This window comes from Perna viridis, chromosome 6, assembly GCF_037379345.1.
Source record: "Perna viridis isolate PV_CMFRI_1.1 ecotype Kerala chromosome 6, ASM3737934v1, whole genome shotgun sequence".
In the NCBI taxonomy this organism is placed as follows: domain Eukaryota; kingdom Metazoa; phylum Mollusca; class Bivalvia; order Mytilida; family Mytilidae; genus Perna; species Perna viridis.
The window spans coordinates 46683506-46705338 of NC_142450.1; the positions used below are offsets into that span (position 1 = coordinate 46683506).

Sequence of the window (21833 nt, forward strand, 5' to 3'; positions counted from 1 at the left end):
TGTCTTAAGTCTTTTTCCTGAAGTATTTATGGAGATTCATTGTTTGGTTTTTAGCTTGCAAAATGAGTGAAATAAAATATGTGGATTTTCAGTTTTGGAAACAAACCTACATAAAATTTCAGTTTTTTACTATAAAACCTTTCCTTTTTTATTCAATTTCTGCTTGACGTCTTTTCATGTAAATGATTACTAGTATGTTCCTATTTCTAGGTATTTTTTTATTTTAGAGAAAAATACAGCAACTATTCAACTAGACAGGGACTTGAGGTCATGAGTTAGATCCATTGCCAAAAATTGTACAAAAATGTTGTTTTAGAGATTTGATACATTTTACTATCCATGGCAATAAAATTATTTCTATTGCTTTTTTAATGCATTTTAATCTTTAGCAACTTTCAATGTACATTTTACATGTTTTCAACATTCACTGTAAAACAGAAAAACAAACTTCTATGATTACTGTTCTGAAAAGAGCCACCACCTGTAACAGACTCTAACATTTCTAATTAGTGCATTCTATGTTAAGAAATAATATAAATTAAAACCACCTATCTTATGTGACTATAACTTAACACTAAAAAGTCACTTAAGATAAGTCTAACTAGAGTCTTAAAGATGCTGAAACCTAGTTTATTATGTCTAATGTTCATGGTTTCAATGTTGATAAGACTATTGTACTATTTTTGCATTCAGTTCACGTCTAAACCTAAGCTGCTCAGTGGTAACAAGCAATGTATTAAAGTACAATATATAATTAAATACATTTCTTTCAATATAAATTTTAGAAGCATGATTTATAATTAGCAGGAGGCAACAAGCACATTGTATCTGTACAGAAAGTAAAAAAAAAAAAGACATTTTTAATATCATCCAAAGGCAATGAAAACACATTTTACAAACCATTAATTTCAATTCAGCAATTTTGGTTAAGCAATGTCAAAGTGAATTATGTACTGAAAGCATATCTTACCCTAAACTTGAAAGTCACATGCTTTTTATATGTTTTTTCCTATTTATAAAATTACAATATAATACATGAATTGCATAAATCAAAATTTCATCATTTTGCTTATAACAAACAAGTATATTCCATAAGATCTATTTGTCTGAAATGGATACATGCAAAACACAAAGACTAATGGATCTCCCCATTAAATGTTGGACTAGAACCACAAAGACTAATGGATCTCCCCATTAAATGTTGGACTAGAACCACAAAGACTGATGGATCTCCCCATTAAATGTTGGACTAGAACCACAAAGACTGATGGATCTCCCCATTAAATGTTGGACTAAAACCATAATAGACTGATGGATCTCCCCATTAAATGTTGGATTAGAACCACAAAGACTAATGGATCTCCCCATTAAATGTTGGACTAAAACCACAGACTAATGGATCTCCCCATTAAATGTTGGACTAAAACCATAAAAGACTGATGGATCTCCCTATTAAATGTTGGACTAAACCCATAAAAGACTGATGGGTCTCCCCATTAAATGTTGGACTAAAACCATAAAAGATTGAATGGATCTCCCCATTAAATGTTGGACTAAAACCACAAAGACTGATGGATCTCCCCATTAAATGTTGGACTAAAACCATAAAAGACTGATGGATCTCCCCATTAAATGTTGGACTAGAACCACAGACTAATGGATCGTCCCATTAATTGTTGGACTAGAACCACAAAGAGTGATGGATCTCCCCATTAATTGTTGGACTAGAACCACAAAGAGTGATGGATCTCCCAATTAATTGTTGGACTAAAACCACAAAGACTGATGGATCTCCCCTTTAAATGTTGAACTAAAACCACAAAGACTGACGGATCTCCCCTTGAAATGTTGGACTAAAACCACAAAGACTGATGGATCTCCCCTTCTAAACTGTACACACAGGTCTTAAAAAGAACTGTAAATACTTTAAGTAAAACTCACAAAGATTACCCCTCTGCCACCCACATTTTTTATGATGATTTGAGTCACTGAAGTTCAAACATTTTAATGTTATGGTGATTCACCAACACACCTAAAATAGAAAGCCAACACCAAAAAGTTGTGTAACATACAGGAATCCATGTTGAAAAACCTATAACTTTGACCTTGAATATCATTAATGTATGTGACACATTGTGTCATGGTGATATACCAGTAAGCCAAATATGGTATGCCTTTTTGAAGAATGAAGAAGGTATGGCCAGGACAAAAATCTGGACAGACAGACAGACAGACAGATTCCTATACAATGAACTTTGCATTGTCTCATGATAGGGTTGAGAGAAGTAATTGGCATCCAAGATTTGTGAACAATTATTACAAGTGCACTTCAAATAGCTGAGATATTGAACCTATCTATTATCAGGGCTAATGAATACTGACAACACATGGGCACTGAGGTATATCGAGATTGTTAAGTTGTAGGAAAACTAAATAATATAAATTATTTTACAATTTCACTTCTCAGTTTTACCATTTCTCACTTTATCCCCAAACTTATACCACCAATCAACTACTTCAACTGTATTTACAAACACTGAGCATTTCTATTAAGATGACTACGTAAGAACAATTGGACACTGCAACCTCTTTCAAATGATCTTGTGTTTTCCCATAATATTGTTTTATCCATGACCTTTAAAATATACCAAGTTTCATGGAAATCAATCAAGTAGTTTTTTTTTCATCTATAGCCTTTTATTTAGGATGGACAGAACAAGTACCCCAAAAATTAAATTATCTGACTTTTACACAAGGTCAAAGGTCAAATTATGCATGCCACACTGTATTACTATGATATATCCACATACAAAATATCTATGGCCTGGGTCAAAAGACAAGAATGTTATGGTCCAGACATAAAATGCCTTAAAAATGTTATTATTCGACCTTCAAATTATGGTCAAGGTTGGTTAAAAGTTTTAAAAATGCTACACAACACAATGACAAATCATGGACTACCAACATGCCATGTATCAACAGCCTATGTCAAAATACAACAAGAGGCTCTCAAGTTTAATAGCTTTAGAAAGTTGAATACTTGTAAAACCTATAAAAGGTCTAACACCTTTGAACAAATTTGCACAGATGATCTTTATCATATTACTGAACATTTTTGCTAAAATCATCATTCTACTTATGTCAACCTAAAAACAGGCTAAAAGTGCAAAAAATCCTTACAGAATGCAATCAACAAATTATTCCCAAATTTGCATCCATCATAGATCTTTACACACTTCATATTTATTACAATTTACATTAATTATCGATCTGCTAATGTTTTATTAACAAAAGGAAAAAACTGGGATAATGGTCAAAATGACACTTTGTGGCAAAGTAAGTAAATTTCTTCTGAAACTTTCACCAAAATAAGATATTGTAACACTGAATCATATTACATTAAACATCAATCATCAATAGGCAAAACTGATAAAAAACATCAAAAATGACCAAGGGCCATATCTCCAACAAGTGTCATCAGATTTTTCTGAAATTTACACCAAAAATAGATATTGAAATACTGCAAGAACATTTTATCAATTTACACTAACTTTCAACCTGTTTTTGTTCTCTAAATAATAAGCAAAATTGATAAAAACATAAAAAAATGACACTTTCAAGGGCCATGACTGCAAGAAGGGTCAATCTGCCTTCCTTTTCTAAATAATAGGGAAAAACTAATAAAATGTAAAAAATGACACTTTCTAAGACAATAATTCCAAAAAATGTCAATAGATTTTTCTGAAATTTGCAACGAAAATATAGATATTGAAATACTGAACATTTTATCAATTACATTAATCATCAATCTGCTTTTGTTTTCTAAATGATAGGCAAAAACTGCCAAAAAAGGCAAAAACTCAAAATTGGTAAATGGATTATCTTGATATTTTCAGGGAAGACAGATCTCTTTAAGCCAGAGAGCTTATGATGTCTTAAAAATTATCTTCCATCTGTATTTGCCATATGTAATAACATAAGCTCACATGGAGACAGATTACAATATTGACACCTAAGAGACCTTTAGTACAAGTGCACTAAAAATAAACAACTTCCTTGAGAAGTTTTTTCATTCTAATCTTTTTCTTCCTGCTACTACTTGTAAGGGGACAAACAAATCATTATTGCACTGTGATTAATGAGCATGAGAAAAGAAGAATCACTTTTTATATGATTTGACATTATTATTGTTTAACTTATGATTACCTCCTCCAAATACCTTACTTTACATTGCTAAACCTATCAAAATACTCAAAAACAATCCTCTTAACATGATAAAGGAAAGTCAATAATCATTTAGAAAAGTTCCTGATTCCTGGGAAACTCTTACATCTTTTTCAGATCATCCATCCTCCTGACAATAGTTTCCGTTTCAATTGTTCTTATCACTGTTAATGACAATTCTTTTACTTAAATTAGGTCAATGATTCATTTTTTATAAACAAGAAATCTGAGAGCTAATGCCCACTAGTAATACCTAAACCAAGAATTTGATCTATGGTCAAAATATAAACAGGGTCACCAAACAGGATGTTGTGGCTTAAGCCAAAAATAAAACCCAACAATATGGCATACCAAGTTTATATCAAAATCAAGTGGCTAATACATGTCATTGTAGTTTCTGAGAAAACTGTGATGTGTGAAGGACAAGGGTAAAACAGTATACCACTGATTTTGAGTCGAGGCAGAATCAATGCCAAATCAATACATGAATACACTCATTGATCATGCAGGACCTTATAACTGCAAAAGTATTAATTCCTTCAATGGTTATTACCATTCCATTACACATGTATTTATGCCTTCATTTTCAGACCTACATATCATTATGTATCCCTAGATTGAATCTACCCCCCATACCTCCATCTGTACATGTGATGTTTTTGTCCCCCATATTCTTAGGACTTGAATGATTATGTACAATAACATACCTCCATCTGTACATGTGATGTGTCTCACACCCCTCCCCCTATTCTTAGGACTTGAACGATTATGTACAATAATATACCTCCACCTGTACATGTGATGTGTCTCACACCCCTCCCATTATTCTTAGGACTTGAACGATTTTTTACAATAACATACCTCCATCTGTACATGTGATGTTTTACTGTTGGGTATTCTCTGTGGAACTCCCCCTACCACTATTGTAGTATAACTGTCAGTAAACAACAATAAAAATATATTTATATTCATATTTTTTTTTGTACTAATACAGCTGTTTTGAATATCATCAGTATCAGGCATTTTGACTTAACAACCTTTAAGCCACCCCCTTTATCACACCCCTAATAGGATATTAACATATTCTTGAAATATTGGTATCTCCAGATGACACGGTATATGATATGAATTTTGCCATATATATTATTCTCTGTATAACTTTAATTCTTCTCTTGATTTTATTTTTAACTGTTGTAAAAACAGATATTTCTACTGTGTAAATGTCCCTGATTGATTCTGAAGCCATGGCCGGTGTTTCTAGAAAAGTCAAGGATGTTTACGCTACCAGTGCACCTGGTCCATATTTCTAGTGTTTCTGAGTGGAGTCTGAATTAATCATTCATTCTTAAGTTTCTCTGTGTAATCAAGAAAATTTCTGTTATTAATGGTATGTCTGTCTTGCCTGTATTTTGTCTGTCTCCTTGGACCAGTCTTTGTCCCCAATTGTAATTGAGGATCAGATTATGGATATTCCAGTTCCTCATTCTAATTATAATCTTCTTTCATTTGATTATTTTGACATAAACATATGTTACTTGAAAGTCCAATTCATGTTTAGACATATACATGATTTATATTTAATGATTATGAAAGATTATTCTCCCATATAGAATTTTGCATAAATAACACCCTTTCAAGGGCAATAACTCTAACAAGGAGTCGTCCGACAAATTTGATCTCCCCACACTTCTATAGGCTTTATCATAACAATCATTTTACCAAATGAAAATTTCTTTCTAAAAATCAAGGATTTCAAGATATTGGCTGAAAATTGTAAAAACATCATTTTTCACCTGTCAAGAGCAATAACTCCAACAAGGAGTCATCTGACAACTTTGACCCAATGAGACTTCTGTAAGCCTTATAATTGAGGATCATTTTAGCAATTGAAAAAATTAGGCTAAACCTATCGATATTGGCAATATATGCCAAAAACTTCTATCCGACCACTATGTTGTATTTGTTGTATTTTTAGAAACAGCAGCCATGTTTTTTCGACGGATCAAAAATCCCCACATCAACTCTAAGCAGAACACACTAAGAAACATTCATACCTTGTTAGGTTCTGATAGGTCAAGTAGTTTCAGAGAAGAAGATTTTTGAAAAAAATAACATTAAAAATAGAAAATAATGTTGAAAAAGGGAAATAACTCCAACATGGCTTAACAGATTAGAAGGAAAATTTCACCACAGATAAATCTCATCATGCTGAACACTTTTACCCTTAACAGAATTTGGCTAAAACTAACGGTTTTGGAAATTCATGCGAAACAACTATGTTCTATTTTTAGAAATGGCTAGGTGAGCTAACAAGAGGCTTATTTTGACTCAAGAAGACTTAAGTAGGACTTATCATAAGGATCATTTCAGTGATTGAAAGTTTCTATCTATAATAGTTTTCAAGACATTGGCTGAAACTGTAAAAAAAAAAAAAAAAAAAAAAAGTCATTTTTTTTCCCTTCAAGGACAATAACTCTTACAAGGAGTCATCTGACAACTTTTATCCCAAAAATTTTTGTAGTCCTAATAATACGGATCATTTCAGCTATTGGCTTTGGAGATATATGCGAAAAACTATTGTTGGACCCCTATGTTGTATTTTCAGGAACAGCAGCCATGTTTTTGGACGGATAAAAAATCCCCACATCAGTTCTATGCAGGATACCCCAAAGAAACATTCATACCTTGTTTGGTTCTGATTGGTCCAGTAGTTTCAGAGAAGAAGATTTTTGAAAAAAATAACATTAAAAATAGAAAAAAATGTTGAAAAAGGGCAATAATTCCAACAAGGCTTCACGGAATAGAACAAAAATTTGACAACAGATAGATCTCAACATGCTGAACACTTTTATTCATATCAAAATTTAGCTAAACTTAATGGTTATGGAGATATGCGAAAAACTACTGTCTGACCCTATGTTCTATTTTTAGTAATGGCGGCCATGTTTTTCAACAGATCAAAAATCCCCAACACAGTTCTATGCAGGATACCCCAAGGAACATTCATACCAACTTTGGTTCCAATTGGTCCAGTAGTGTCAGAGGAGAAAAGTTTGAAAAATTGTTAATGACGATGAAGGATGCCAAGTGATGGCAATAACTCAGATGGCCTTTGGCCAGGTGAGCTAAAAATGGAATAACAAAATATGGTTGCTAAATCAAATTTCAATTGGGAGGGGGGGGAGTACACTCAAAAACATAAATTAATCTCCTATGAAACTTCCTTAAATTCATGAAATTCTATGCTATTGGTAAAAATAACACTAAATCTAAACAAGAGGCTCCAAGGAGCCTGAATCGCTTACCTGGGTAAAGTTTGTCCAACAATTTTGAATCAAGAACACTTTGGTAGGACTCATCATAAAGATGGTTTCAGCAACTGAGAGTTTCTTTCTATCTATTATAGTTTTTAAGATTTAGTTGTGAAAAAAACATCATTTTTCAGCGTCGGAAACTCGCTCAAATTCCAGCCAGTCCTGAATACAATTTTTTCAATATATTTACTACATGGCTACAAAAATTTTTGCTAAAATTAGCCAGGCCTGCCAAAAAATAGCCAGTCTCAGGCTGGCGGGCAGGCTACTATTTTTAACTGTGCATTTTTTATCTTTCAAGGGCAATAACTCTTACAAGGAGTCACCTAACAACTTTGATCCCTGAACACTTCTGAAGGTCTTATAATATCGATCATTTCAGCTATTGAAAGAGTTTGGCTAAACCTAACTGCTTTGGAGATATATGCGGAAAAACTACTGTCTAACCCCTATGTTCTATTTTTAGTAACGGCAGCCATATTTTTCAACAAATAAAAATTCCCACATCAGATCTGTGCAGGATACCCTAAGGAACATTCACACCAAGTTTAATTCTGATTAGTCAATTAGTGTCAGAGACAAAGATTTTTGAAAGAAATAACATTTAAAATAGCAAAAAAACGTCAAAAAAGAACAACTCCAACATGGCTGAACAGATTAATATGAAAATTTGACCACAGATAGAACATATATTGTTGAACACTTTTATCCAAGTAGAAACTTAGCTAAACCTAACAGTTTTGGAGACTCTTTGTTCCATTTTTAGTAATGGGGCCATGTTTTTCAATTGATCAAAAATCCCCACATCAGTTCTATGCAGGATACCCCAAGGAACATTCATATCAAGTTTAATTTTGATTGGTCAAGTAGTGTCAGAGGAGAAGAGTTTTAAAAAATTGTTAAATACTACGATGAACACCAAGTGATGGCAATAGCTCACATTGCCACTGGCCAGATGAGCTAAAAATATATTTCCATATGCTCAACATGAAACATAAAATTGATGAATAAACAAACCTAACACTGCCTGGTTCATCACCTTCCTTGGAAGAGAAGTTTCCCTCAGTTTTCTTGTTCTCCTAAAACAATAATCATATACACATGCCATTATTAAAACATAATAAGTGTTTAAATGACTTAAGAGATAAAAATATACATCTTTCCATTAAAGTATAGAGACTTCCTGATTGACAGAGCTTCAATGACACCAGAAAACTATACATGACAATCGGATGTGACATATTTCATCTACTACATGTATATAAGTGCACTAATATGAATTAAGATTTACTGAATCAAAATTAGCTCTTCAATTAAAGCAAAATGTGCCCCCAAAAATTTTCTCTCAAAACATCACAGTATGCTTAAACATAAGAAATAACACTGCACTGACTAAATCTTGTGTAAAGTTTTGAAGCACAGGCCAATGTCAGTTGTCAATGTCAGTTGTCAAGCCAAATCATTTAAGTTATTAAGAAAAAATTGATTCATGCAAGACAACATCCTGACAACTTCAAAATTGTTCAATCTATGTAGTTGACTTCTATATTGGATTGATTACAATATAAAAAGAAGAAAATACATATACATAATGTATATGGAAACTATGGCCTGTTCAAGAGGGCCATAGATAGTTAACAATACCATCTGGTTGATATGGTATAGATTCTTATTCAATGCTTATTTATCAGTGACCAACCAGCGTAAAAGCAGAAAAATCACAAAAATGGTAGTTTGTAGATCCTGGACTGATAAAATATTTACATAGCAAAGCCAATGCCCATCTGAATTTTTTGTTCATTTTTCTATAACAAGTTTATTTTTTTTTCAAAAATATGATAATGATACCTGATCAACACAAGACTTTCTAGATATTAATCATTAAAGTTTCCCAACATACTTATGGAAAACATTTGTCTTTCTCATGCACACCTTAACACAATAGGGAACACCAAACTAATACACCTTAACCCAGTAGTGAACACCAAACTAATACACCTTAACCCAATAGGAAACACCAAACTAATACACCTTAACCCAATAGGGAACACCAAACTGATACACCTTAACCCAATAGTGAACACCAAACTAATACACCTTAACCCAATAGGGAACACCAAACTGATACACCTTAACCCAATAGTGAACACCAAACTAATACACCTTAACCCAATAGTGAACACCAAACTAATACACCTTAACCCAGTAGGGAAAACCAAACTAATACACCTTAACCCAATAGTGAACACCAAACTAATACACCTTAACCCAATAGGGAACACCAAACTAATACACCTTAACCCAGTAGTGAACACCAAACTAATACACCTTAACCCAGTATTGAACACCAAACTAATACACCTTAACCCAATAGGGAACACCAAACTAATACACCTTAACCCAGTAGTGAACACCAAACTAATACACCTTAACCCAATAGGGAACACCAAACTAATACACCTTAACCCAGTAGTGAACACCAAACTGATACACCATAACCCAATAGTGAACACCAAACTAATACACTGTTTAATGACAGACACAAGTTTAGTTTTACTGACAAGGCAGACAATGCTGTACCCTGAGTTAAAGAGTAATCAAGGGAACCAAGATTCTAGGGGAAATCATAAAAATGTAATCCAGGGACAAAGACATGGAAAACAGACACGCACAACAAAGTACATGAAGTAACTAAAATAACACATACAAAGTAAAGTGAATGATCAAACATAGATATGGTAGTGATGAATACATAGGGTGATCCTTATACATATCATACATGTGTATGAATATAATCATTTACTGAAACATCCTGAAATCATTGTCAACAATATCTTAATTCAATGATGAATAATAAATAGTTCATTTGAAATCAAAATTTGGCCAGTAATTATTCAGGTCAAATGAGAAAACAATCTGGCATGCACATAAAAACAGTAATACTGTAATGGGGGGTAATACCCAATAGGCAAACTCTACACAACACAAAGAAGAAGGAAAGTCCTTATCATAAGTGCAGTATCTAGGAAATACCTGGAAAGTTGCATGGAAACAAATGCAATGATCCCGAGTTGGTACAGACATTTCTGATGGAAATTGTAAGTTAAACCAGGTTTTAAAGGGAGCTTATAAACTCCACTTCCATTTTGGTAAATTTTGTCCACTAAATTCAACCTAACTAATTAAGTTTACTCCACTTCTTACCTCAATTATGATCTTATACTTCTACACCCTATTATCTCGTCATTGTAATAAAATCCCCTTCCAAGTTTGTATAATTTGATAGATTGTACCAGTTACCCAATCTAATTAACACTTGCAGTATATTCACAAAACAAATATTTTTAAACAGAAAAAACAATGTAACAAAATAGGATCTTTTCTTCATAATAACTTCCTGTACATGTATAATATACACATGGATTAACTTGTCCTAGTGAAAACCTTATTTCTGAACTAAAACATGGTCAATCAATTTATTCAAGGATTTTGAATGAGGAAGACATTTTTTTTCTTTTTGATCTTTCAAATCCTCTTCATCTAAATTAAAAAAACACCCCAAAAAAACGGAAACTGTTATTTATAAAGGTCAATAACATAACATAGAAATATTCTGGAATATCCCAAGTAGAACACCTGGAATAAGTTGAATTAACAATATCACTTACCATTGACATAATTTGTAATCTATCCTGAATGAAGTTAACAAGTTACATCAGGAAAATGAAATAGAATTATAAAGGAAGTTGATATGACGAATAACAAGACATAACTTTCATTTAATTAGCATATAAATGTTCAAATAAGTCTTGATAGAAGAATACCTGTTTACAAATAATGTACACTTAAAACTTTAGAGAAACTAATTTTTAACTGCTATGATACAACTATGGAAGTCAATACATGAGGCTTCCAGGAGCCTGAATCGCTCAGCTTGTTAAAGTTTGTCTTTCATGAGCAATAAATTTAACAAGAAGTTGTCCAAAAATTTTGACTCTAAAAGACTTCAATAGGACTATCATAAGGATCATTTCATCGATTTTTTGAAATCTATTATAGTTTTCAAGATATTGGCTGAGAACTGAAAAAAAAGTCATTTTTCATCTTTCAAGGGCAATAACTCTTACAAGGAGCCACCTGACAACTTTGATCCCAAAAAAGACTTTTGAAGGCCTTATAATAAGGGTCATTTCAGCAATTGAAATAGTTATGCTAAACCTAACAGTTTTTGAGATATATGCAAAAAACACACAGTCTGACCCTTATGTTTTAATTTTTAGTAATGGTGGCCATGTTCTTCCCATGGATCAAAAATCCCCACATCAGTTCTATGTAGGATATATCCAAAGGAACATTCATACCCAGTTTGATTCCAATTGGTCAAGTGGTGTCAGAGGAGAAGATTTTGAAAGAAATAACATTCAAAATAGCAAAAAAAAAAACCATCGAAAAAGGGCATTAACTCCAACATGGCTTAACATATTAAAATGAAAATTTGACACAGATTGATCTCATTATGCTATGCTGAACACTTTTAGCCCAAGTCAGAATTTGGCTTAACTTTACATATCTTATCACCATACAGTATGTCATATCTTATCACCATACAGTATGTCATATCTTATCACCATACAATATGTCATATCTTATCACCATACAGTATGTCACATCTTATCACCATACTGTATATCTTATCACCATACAGTATGTCATATCTTATCACCATAGAGTATGTCATATCTTATCAACATACAGTATGTCATATCTTCTATATTGCAAAAGTTCTAAACCACTTCAAAATAAGCATATGGTATGCATGTCCCCTTTTTTGTGTTTTTCTTCAAATGTCAATCGCTTACAAGTATATGAACAAAAGCTTCCTCCTATGAAGACTTAACCATTTATTATTGTGATGTTTACAAAATGTAAAAGACGGGAAAAAAACCACAAGGGCAACAAGGTCTAATTGAAGAAAAGAACATGAAGTAGTATATATATTATTGGGCTAAGTATATATATGTATGCCCCTACTCATTCCATAATGAGAAAAATGGGAAAGTCCCATGAAGCGAGGAAGTTCTTATTGAACAGCAACTGAAATGGCTAACATATGCCCCAACTATATAAAGCCACATACCAAATTTGAAATCTATCTGTTCAGTGCCTGCAGCCAACATTTTGTGAGAAATATTTTTCTATCATTCCATGTAGTATCTGACAGCAACCAAAAATTGCTTACAACATATGCCCTATCTATATAAACTCAAAAATCCTTCCATTGGGAGTTAAGATTTTTATGATGAAATTTGCATACAACTAAACTGCCAAAGAGAAACAAAGAATACAAAAATAGAAATTAAGGGAGGAGATTCATATGGTCCAAAATGAAGAGAGCAGAATGGGAGAGAGCAAGAGCTACATAAACAGAACAATATGGAGGTATGAGGACAAATAACTGATATGGTAAAGAAAGAACAAGAAGTGCAAACAGTACAAACAAGAACAAGAAAACTTATATGACTGTGCTTATAAACCCAAACATATTAAGTAGTAACTTTTCCATTTCACATCTTCTGACATATCATATATTAGTATACTACAAGCCAAAAAAAGTGTATTCCGCTTTCGAAAATAATTTATACTTGACATTTTAGAACATTTCAAAGCTTATGTCAATATTAAAAGCTCATTAGTGCTTGTGTTGTAATGTTTGATATGTATCGACTTTACTTTTAAACATTGAACTTTGTTGTGTAACACAGGCTATTATCGGCAACTTCAAGCAAAGTTGCAATATGCTCTATTTAAAATCGGGTGACATCGTAACGGTGATAATCCAAATATTTCTCAATCAAAACAACTAATACATTAGGCGTTTCTCAGCTATATTACAGAAAGTTCAATGCTAACTGATCCTTTCATCTTTAAACGCTCTCACACAAGTGAAAAACACACATAGAACACATGTATACGTGTAGTATTTTGATCTCATATAAACTGATGGTTCTCTGGCACCAGCATTAGGTGGTGTAGTAATATATGATCATGTAAATCATATTAGAACAGTACTGAAATTACCAAGAAATCACTAACAATACTAGCAACTTGAAAAACTGTAGCCTTTTTTTAGGTATGTATCACATATTACAGAATTTGCACGATTCTAACAAAGATTGCTCCTATATAACTTGAACTTGGGTTGTGGCTTTCTTAACATGAGTAATATGGGATTTTTCTTAACATCACAAAAATAAAAATCAGATTTTTTACTACAACAGAATTGAAATAATCAGTGCATGCAAAAATTTCAAAATGTACAGTAATTGGAGGTAGCTTCTTTATGGCCCCATCCTAAACAAAGATTAAGTCATACAAATATGTAGAGAGGGATGCAGACAGGTCTGTATCATAATTCAACTGACGAAGACAATGAAACAGAATGATCTTCTCACTAAAGAACTGACAAATTTGCAGATACAAAGAACATAAAAATCATGATCCTTTTATTATTTTCCCAGCTAGAAGAGTATAAAACAACTGCTAAATGTATTTCCCCAGCTAGAAGAGTATAAAACAACTGCTACATGTATTTTACCCCCAGCTAGAAGAGTATAAAACAACTGCTACATGTATTTTCCCAGCTAGAAGAGTATAAAACAACTGCTACATGTATTTTCCCAGCTAGAAGATTATAAAACAACTGCTACATGTATTTTCCCAGCTTGAAGAGTATAAAACTGCTACATGTATTTCCCCCAGCTAGAAGAGTATAAAACAACTGCTACATGTATTTTCCCAGCTAGAAGAGTATAAAACAACTGCTACATGTATTTCCCCCAGCTAAAAGAGTATAAAACAACTGCTACATGTATTTTCCCAGCTAGAAGAGTATAAAACAACTGCTACATGTATTTCCCCCCAGCTAGAAGAGTATAAAACAACTGCTGCATGTATTTTCCCAGCTTGAAGAATATAAAACTGATACATGTATTTCCCCCCAGCTAGAAGAGTATAAAACAACTGCTACATGTATTTTCCCCCAGCTAAAAGAGTATAAAACAACTGCTACATGTATTTTCCCAGCTAGAAGAGTATAAAACAACTGCTACATGTATTTCCCCCCAGCTAGAAGAGTATAAAACAACTGCTACATGTATTTTCCCAGCTAGAAGAGTATAAAACAACTGCTACATGTATTTTCCCAGCTTGAAGAGTATAAAACAACTGCTACATGTATTTTCCCAGCTAGAAGAGTATAAAACAACTGCTACTTGTATTTTACCCCTCGCTAGAAGAGTATGAAACAACTGCTACATGTATTTTCCCAGCTAGAAGAATATAAAACAACTGTCATGTGTAAGACATCCAATGTGTAATATCCATTGTGTTTGATGATTCTGATTGATTTGTACAAATTTTATTTAGGAAATTAGATTGGAATTATACATGTTTGTATTGAATGCAATTTCTCAAAATTTATCAAATTATAAAATCAACCCAATTCACTCATAAATAAACAATGCATCATTATCTTTTACATATTTTTAGCATGTTAACTCATTCCAAAGAAACTATCTATCATATGGTTAACTTAGTGTACCTACTTGACTAGTAGGTCAGTAAGCAGGAAGTAAAATGGAGGTGATACAAATCAGTGAGTAAAATTAAAGGGGCCTAAAACCTAGTGAAACTAACTGTTGTATAAATGGTCTAACAAGTACCATGTTAATAGTCAAGTTGTCATTATATCAGAAAAAAAATCATTTAAGTCAGAAGCATCTTATTGTATTACAAATAGTATGAACCGTATAGATCAATCTATCTGGTTGTCTGGACATGACAGTTTATATGGAGTGGTACTTAAAACATGTATGAATGGCTCAAAATCAATCCGTCAGATATGGTATATATAATCTGAAAGTAGTTGTTTGAACTTTGAATGAGGATACAGGTTTCAGGAAGTCTCATGTATCCCAAACAGCATCCACAAAGTTGACATTTTAAGAAAATATCTCTATCCTCCATAGACAAAGCTTTACATCATATAGTACATGCAAATGTACCAATTCTTGACATGATTATAAATGCTGAGCACGACATAAAGTAACCAATATATCCCATAACTAAACTCACTTTAAGAAAAAGATTACTATGTAGTATAATAAACAGTTTAGAACCAAACCAGTACCAACCAATTGGAGACATTGTCACTTAATTTACTCATCAAATTGAAATAAAATATTTCATAATCAAACAATGATTACTAACTTTCTCTATTGTCCAAACTTGTCTGGTACAATTAATCTGATATAGCCAAGATTAACAGACTTATTCTGCTATAAAAAAAAATCCTAAGGCAAGTGCTAAGAATTATAATTTTGTTAAGATTAGTATCAGAAGGAAAAGCAACAAAGGAGGAAGTGTACAATGAAATATTAAAAAAAAAGATGAATGAAAGATGATATAAAACAATCTGCAAGTGCACTTATACTAAATAAGGAAGTAAGATAAGATAATGTGTACATCTAATGATGTTAACTTACAAAGTCTGAAGCTGTCACAGAATTTATCTTCCTGATTCTGACCAGTTGTGGTTCATTTTTCTGTTTCTGATTGTGAGCCAGAGTGGTGCCAACATTCCAATGTCTGTCATAGTCAACGAATGTAGCATCCAGATTCTGTGGGGCAGTTGTAGGCATCACAGAAACAGGTTTCTTTCCATGAGCATCGTTACTTTGTTTAGTTATGTCATCCATACTGTGAAGGTCGGAAAGATTTTTATCTCTTTCTGAATTTTCCTTCCTTACATGTTCCGTTTGAAAATTATCACTACCAGAAATTTCTTTCATATCTACATCCTTACGTGACATGCTTTTCTCCTCAATAACAGATTCATCCTTACTAATGTCAATTTTTTTTGCACTAGAAGAATTATTGTCATGGCAACAATCGGAATCTATTGTTTTACAACCATTGTTACAAACATCTTCTTTTTCATCATTTGTCTTCACAACCTCTTCATTTTTTCCATCAACTCCTCCCTCTTCGACAACATCATCAATAGATGTTGACAATGTTGAGATTTTAGCATTAAGCTCCGTCAGGGTTTCCTGTGACGATGATATAGATAACCCATTAGGGTTCCAGTTGTCTTCCTGGTCTAGACTATCCATGGAGCCACTGACCACACATCTAGGTGGTGTTTGGAACTGTGATGGGACCTCCAGCAATGCCACAGTCTTCTTCAGATTTTGTAATGTATCAGATTTATTGTCCCCACTCTTCACACCATATTCTAGTGACTGTGGAACTGATTTTGTCTGTTTGTAATCTTGTCTTTTCTGTTGAGCACTTACTTTGTTCTTATCACCAAACTTAGAAAATCCATTCTCATCTCCTAGAAAACATTAAGCTATATGTTTAACTTGTACTTAAATCTAGGAGTTTTTCTCTCATGCTTACATCATGGAGATCTTTTAATTTTAGGTATGCTCTATCAAAAATTATTTGTTATAATAAAATTTTATGCTATTATGTGATTATAAATCAGATCAAAGGCAATGCAAGTTCATATCTGTAACTTTTTTCAAGTAATTAAGCCTAGGTCTATAAATGTATATAATTATATTTTGTATGATCAGGTGTTTTATGAGTGGAGGTATATAAGATTACCTGGAGTGGGTTCCTGTAACTCTATCTGTGGAATATCAGACCCTGTGATTGTAAATGATTTAGGCCTTGTTGGTGTATCATCAATACTCAGTAAAGTACGACTAAGTGTTGGGGAACCCCCACTAACCGTAGCCCGTCTGTGCTGGGTGTTGGTTACTACCGGTAGGGTGTATTGTGGTGACTCAGATCCACTGCGGAAAACATCATTGTCAGTATCATTACCATCGTCATTTAGATCCTCTTTATCATCTGATGCATTCTCACTTTCATCTCTGAAATAAAACAATCATAGGTAATCCTACAATATGGGTGAACTGCAAATACTTCAAGGTTTAGTTTGAAGAGAATGGGAAAAAAATTAAAATTTTCAAACTTGGTATGATGTTAAGCCAACTTGAAATATACTTTAAATATTGGTTTAAAGTTTACTGCAAGTAAACATATAGCAATGATGACACAATATGTCTACAAGAGTCAGATGCCATAACCTTAGTTAATAAGCATCTTCATGACGAACATAAAAGTATTTTTCCAACAACTGCAATCATTTTAAGGAACAGTTTTTAATGTGGAAAAATTATGAGCAATGCACAGTAACTTGATACCCCCACTCTCCCATTTTGACCTCCATATTGATTTGGATAAAAATCTAAAATAGGAGGTACACAATGGTAATAAATATGAAAGTTTTATTCAATTCCATACATTGGTGTTGGAAGAGGATCAAAGAGATGGGTCTCCCATGTTGCCATGTTCACAAAATGGCAAAGTCAATATTTTCCAATGTGAAACCCCCAAATTGATTCAGATCAAAATCTAAAATTGGAGGCGCACAATGAGAATATGTAATAAAGATTCTGTGAATATTTCCTTCTATTCCATTCAGTGATACATGAGGTGTAACAGATATAAGATAGCAGGAAGGAAGTTCAGACAGAAGGAAGGACAGACAAACACCCTTATTACCATTTACCCTACACTTTGCAAGTAGGGAGTATAAACAAGAGCTTCCTAGGAGCCTGAATCTTTTACCTGGTCCATTTTTCACCTTTCAAAGACAACAATTCTAACAAGGAGTCATCGGACAACTTTGACCCAGTGTAGCCTTTAGCAGGCCTTATCAAAAGGATCATTTCATCAATTGAAAGATTTTTCTCATCTACTTTAGTTTTCAAAATATTGGCTGAAAACTGCAAAAAAAATTCATTTTTTGCCTTTCATGGTCAATAACTCTAACACAGAATTGTTAAACAACTTTGACCCAATCATGATTTTTGTAGGCTTTTACATAGGAATATTTCATCAATTAAAGATTTTTTTAAAATTTCTTATACATGTACCTTTCAAGATATTGACTGAAAACTGCAAATATCTCTTATAGTTTTTGAGACATAGGTTGAAATTGGTGACTTAACCCCTGTGGTCCAAAAATAGTAACAGTCATCATGTATTACACTTGATCTATGTAACAGATACAATTTAAAAGGAGATACAGCTAAGATCCTGGTAACCAATTTCTGTAATAATCCACAGAATGATTTCAGCAGAGAAGATTTTTAAAGAAAAGTTAACAACATATGATAAATGACAACCAAGTGATGAAGAAAGCTGACACGGCAAAATCCCATAAAACTTTTATTTTGAATTCACAAACAGTTACAGACCACATAAATAGTCTTAGTTTGTCATTCAGTTGTATTGAGATGAAAATTATATATATTGTGTATGAAACTGGCACTTGGCAAGAGTTATTGTTCTTTATTTGGTCTGGTTTGGTTGATTTTATTACTGGGAAGATTAATGTATGGTTTTCTCGAAAATACAGATCAGAATACTGTTACATATGTAGACCACAAAAAGTCTTGTTTGTTCAGTGGGCTCATCACTGTATCACAAGCAGTGTCTGAATTTCATATGGACTGGTAGTTATAGCAACCAAATTTCAAATGGGCTATTCAGCTAAATCTTCAGTGTTAAAATATAAATACAGGCAGTTGTACAAAAAAGGACTTATTTTCTTTTTTGAATTTTTGCTGTTGATAAAAAATTGACATTTTGTAGATGCAGTACACAAAATATAACCATACTAGAAAAAAAGTTAGAAATACTATGAGCAAGCTCACAAAGAAAGAAGACCCCTGCTTCAAGTGGACTCAAATGAAAAACCTTTCATATGGGTTTATCTCTATTTGGAGTCATCCAACAGTAATTATATTCATCATGCAAATCTACATATGATATCCAACTGTCCTATTAAATTTCAGATGGACAGACAGACGGGGTGATTCTTATATACCCTTCCCCAAACTTTGTTTGTGGGTATAAAAACATAAAACAATTACATGTATTAAGTTAATAAGTATAAGTTAACACAAATGAGTATGTCATCCACAAGTAAATGTATTACCCATTAAAGTATATATTTTCATTACTTTTTCTAATCCTAGGTCAAGGAATGATTCATATGTCACTACTACCACTGCCATTAGCTTGGTCACAGACTTACTGACTTACTATGACCATATATTAATACTTCTACTTAGGAACACTCACACTGGTATTATAGAGCATGGCAAACATAGTTGGCATAAGTGCATGTTAGGAACACTCACACTGGTATTATAGAGCATGGCAAACATAGTTGGCATAAGTGCATGTAATGATAAAGTTACTGTAACTTCATAAAATATTCCAGTGCATAAATGGAAATTCATTATAACGCAAAATGTCAAACTTAATCAGTTAGGGTGTTTACCGAAGAATAGAAAGCCAACTTTCTCACCTTTTGGAAGGAAGTTTTTAACTCTTTCCTTAACTATAAAAAATCAACATTAAGCTATAGAATGTAAGCTGTAACACACTTCTCACTCAGTAAACATCACTATGCAGTGCAGTAAATGCAAATAAAGTCCTTATTTTAAGTACCTAGTAAAAATAAGAGTCCCCAATAAATCTGTATAATTACACACTTCCTCTTTGATGAGAGACTATATAGGTAATATCACAGCAAATACAACTGTATATATCTTGGTATTAAATAATTTCCCACTGGACCAGAGAGAGCAATTTAAATCTGTGTACACCTGAGTCTAACCAGGTATACATTCATCATCACAATGTCACCTATAAAATAGTTTTCTAATCGATTTTATAAATCCAGAAGAATACAAGGCAATTACATCAACAAAGGATTTTTTGGCCAGTACATCATCCAGTTTTTGTTTATAAATTATTTTTGTACCTATTTAAATCTTCTTTTCAGTAAAACACAATAAATGATAATTGAAATGGGAATCAAAAGACAAGAGAAATTAAAACCGTATAAAGTAGAAAGTTTTGATTTGTCAAATAAAGAATTAAGTATTTATTTATGTACCAATCACAATGACCTGAATGAGTACATTATATGTGAGCTTAAACCATACCAGTTAGTTGTCGTCACATTCTCCATAACATTAGAGAGTTGACACTATTACAAATGGAATAATAATAGCTTCTGATTTAACTTAACTGTAGGGCAAACTTACATGTACTATATGAACCACATCATTCCATAAAGTACAATGAAACACAGAAGTATACATAAATTAACTTTTTTTCAATAAAAATCACCAAAAAAAGGTCAAGGTTGCAGACTATTTTTTTTACTACTATCAGGATATCATCACTTCCTGTAAATCTAATGAATCCCACACTTGCTATACATCTGACAATACCCAATTTGCTATTCATCTTAGGATACCCCCACTTGCTATACATCTGAGGATACCCCCATCAGCTATATATCTGAAGATACCCCCACTTGCTGTAAATCGAATGATACCCACTCTTGCTATACATCAGAGGATATCCCAGTTTGCTATACATCTGAGGATACCCCCACTTGCTATTTATCTGAGGATACCCCCACTTTCTATACATCTGAGGATACCCCCACTTACTATTTATCTGAGGATACCCCCACTTTCTATACGTCTGAGGATACCCCACTTGCTATTTATCTGAGGATACCCCACTTATTTTAAATCTTTTCAAACAAGAAGCTTAGGTCCATTATCACTTGAAATAGGAAATATAAAGATATTGGTTTATAGTAATACAATAAATCTTGATATAACTGTTTTGTAATTAATTTAGAAGCAGTTAAGTTGTCGAAGCTGAGAAAAAAAATCTACAGTTTAACGTCCAAGATACTATTTTTCAAAAGTTCAGATCAAGGCTGAAAATTTTGAGTAAAATTTCAATGTTAAACATGCTATTAATATACAAAATAGGAAGTTGGAGCAAGGCAGCGTTCAAAATAGGAAGTTGGAGCAAGGCAGCGTTCAAAACAGGAAGTTGGAGCAAGGCAGCGTTCAAAATAGGAAGTTGGAGCAAGGCAGCATTCAAAATAAGGAAGTTGGAGCAAGGCAGCGTTCAAAATAGGAAGTTGGAGCAAGGCAGAGTTCAAAATAAGGAAGTTGGAGCAAGGCAGCATTCAAAATAGGAAGTTGGAGCAAGGCAGAGTTCAAAATAAGGAAGTTGGAGCAAGGCAGCATTCAAAATAAGGAAGTTGGAGCAAGGCAGCGTTCAAAATAGGAAGTTGGAACAAGGCAGAGTTCAAAATAGGAAGTTGGAGCAAGG

General features: G+C 33.0%; 1 protein-coding gene across 3 annotated transcripts in view; it reads right to left on the reverse strand.

Annotated features, from left to right (window-relative positions):
- LOC148615289 (connector enhancer of kinase suppressor of ras 2-like) overlaps window positions 1-21833 on the reverse strand; it is a 60240-nt gene that overhangs the window by 10582 nt on the left and 27825 nt on the right. For 2 of the 3 annotated variants that reach the window (XM_088590098.1, XM_088590100.1), the window contains exons 9-13: window positions 17211-17482; window positions 16082-16935; window positions 8556-8617; window positions 5086-5158; window positions 971-1009 (exon numbers count right to left, since the gene is read on the reverse strand). In XM_088590098.1, the coding sequence (XP_088446224.1) occupies window positions 971-1009; window positions 5086-5158; window positions 8556-8617; window positions 16082-16935; window positions 17211-17482 (1300 nt within the window). The remainder of the gene's footprint in view (window positions 1-970; window positions 1010-5085; window positions 5159-8555; window positions 8618-16081; window positions 16936-17210; window positions 17483-21833) is intronic. The other variant, XM_088590099.1, reaches the window with a different exon arrangement.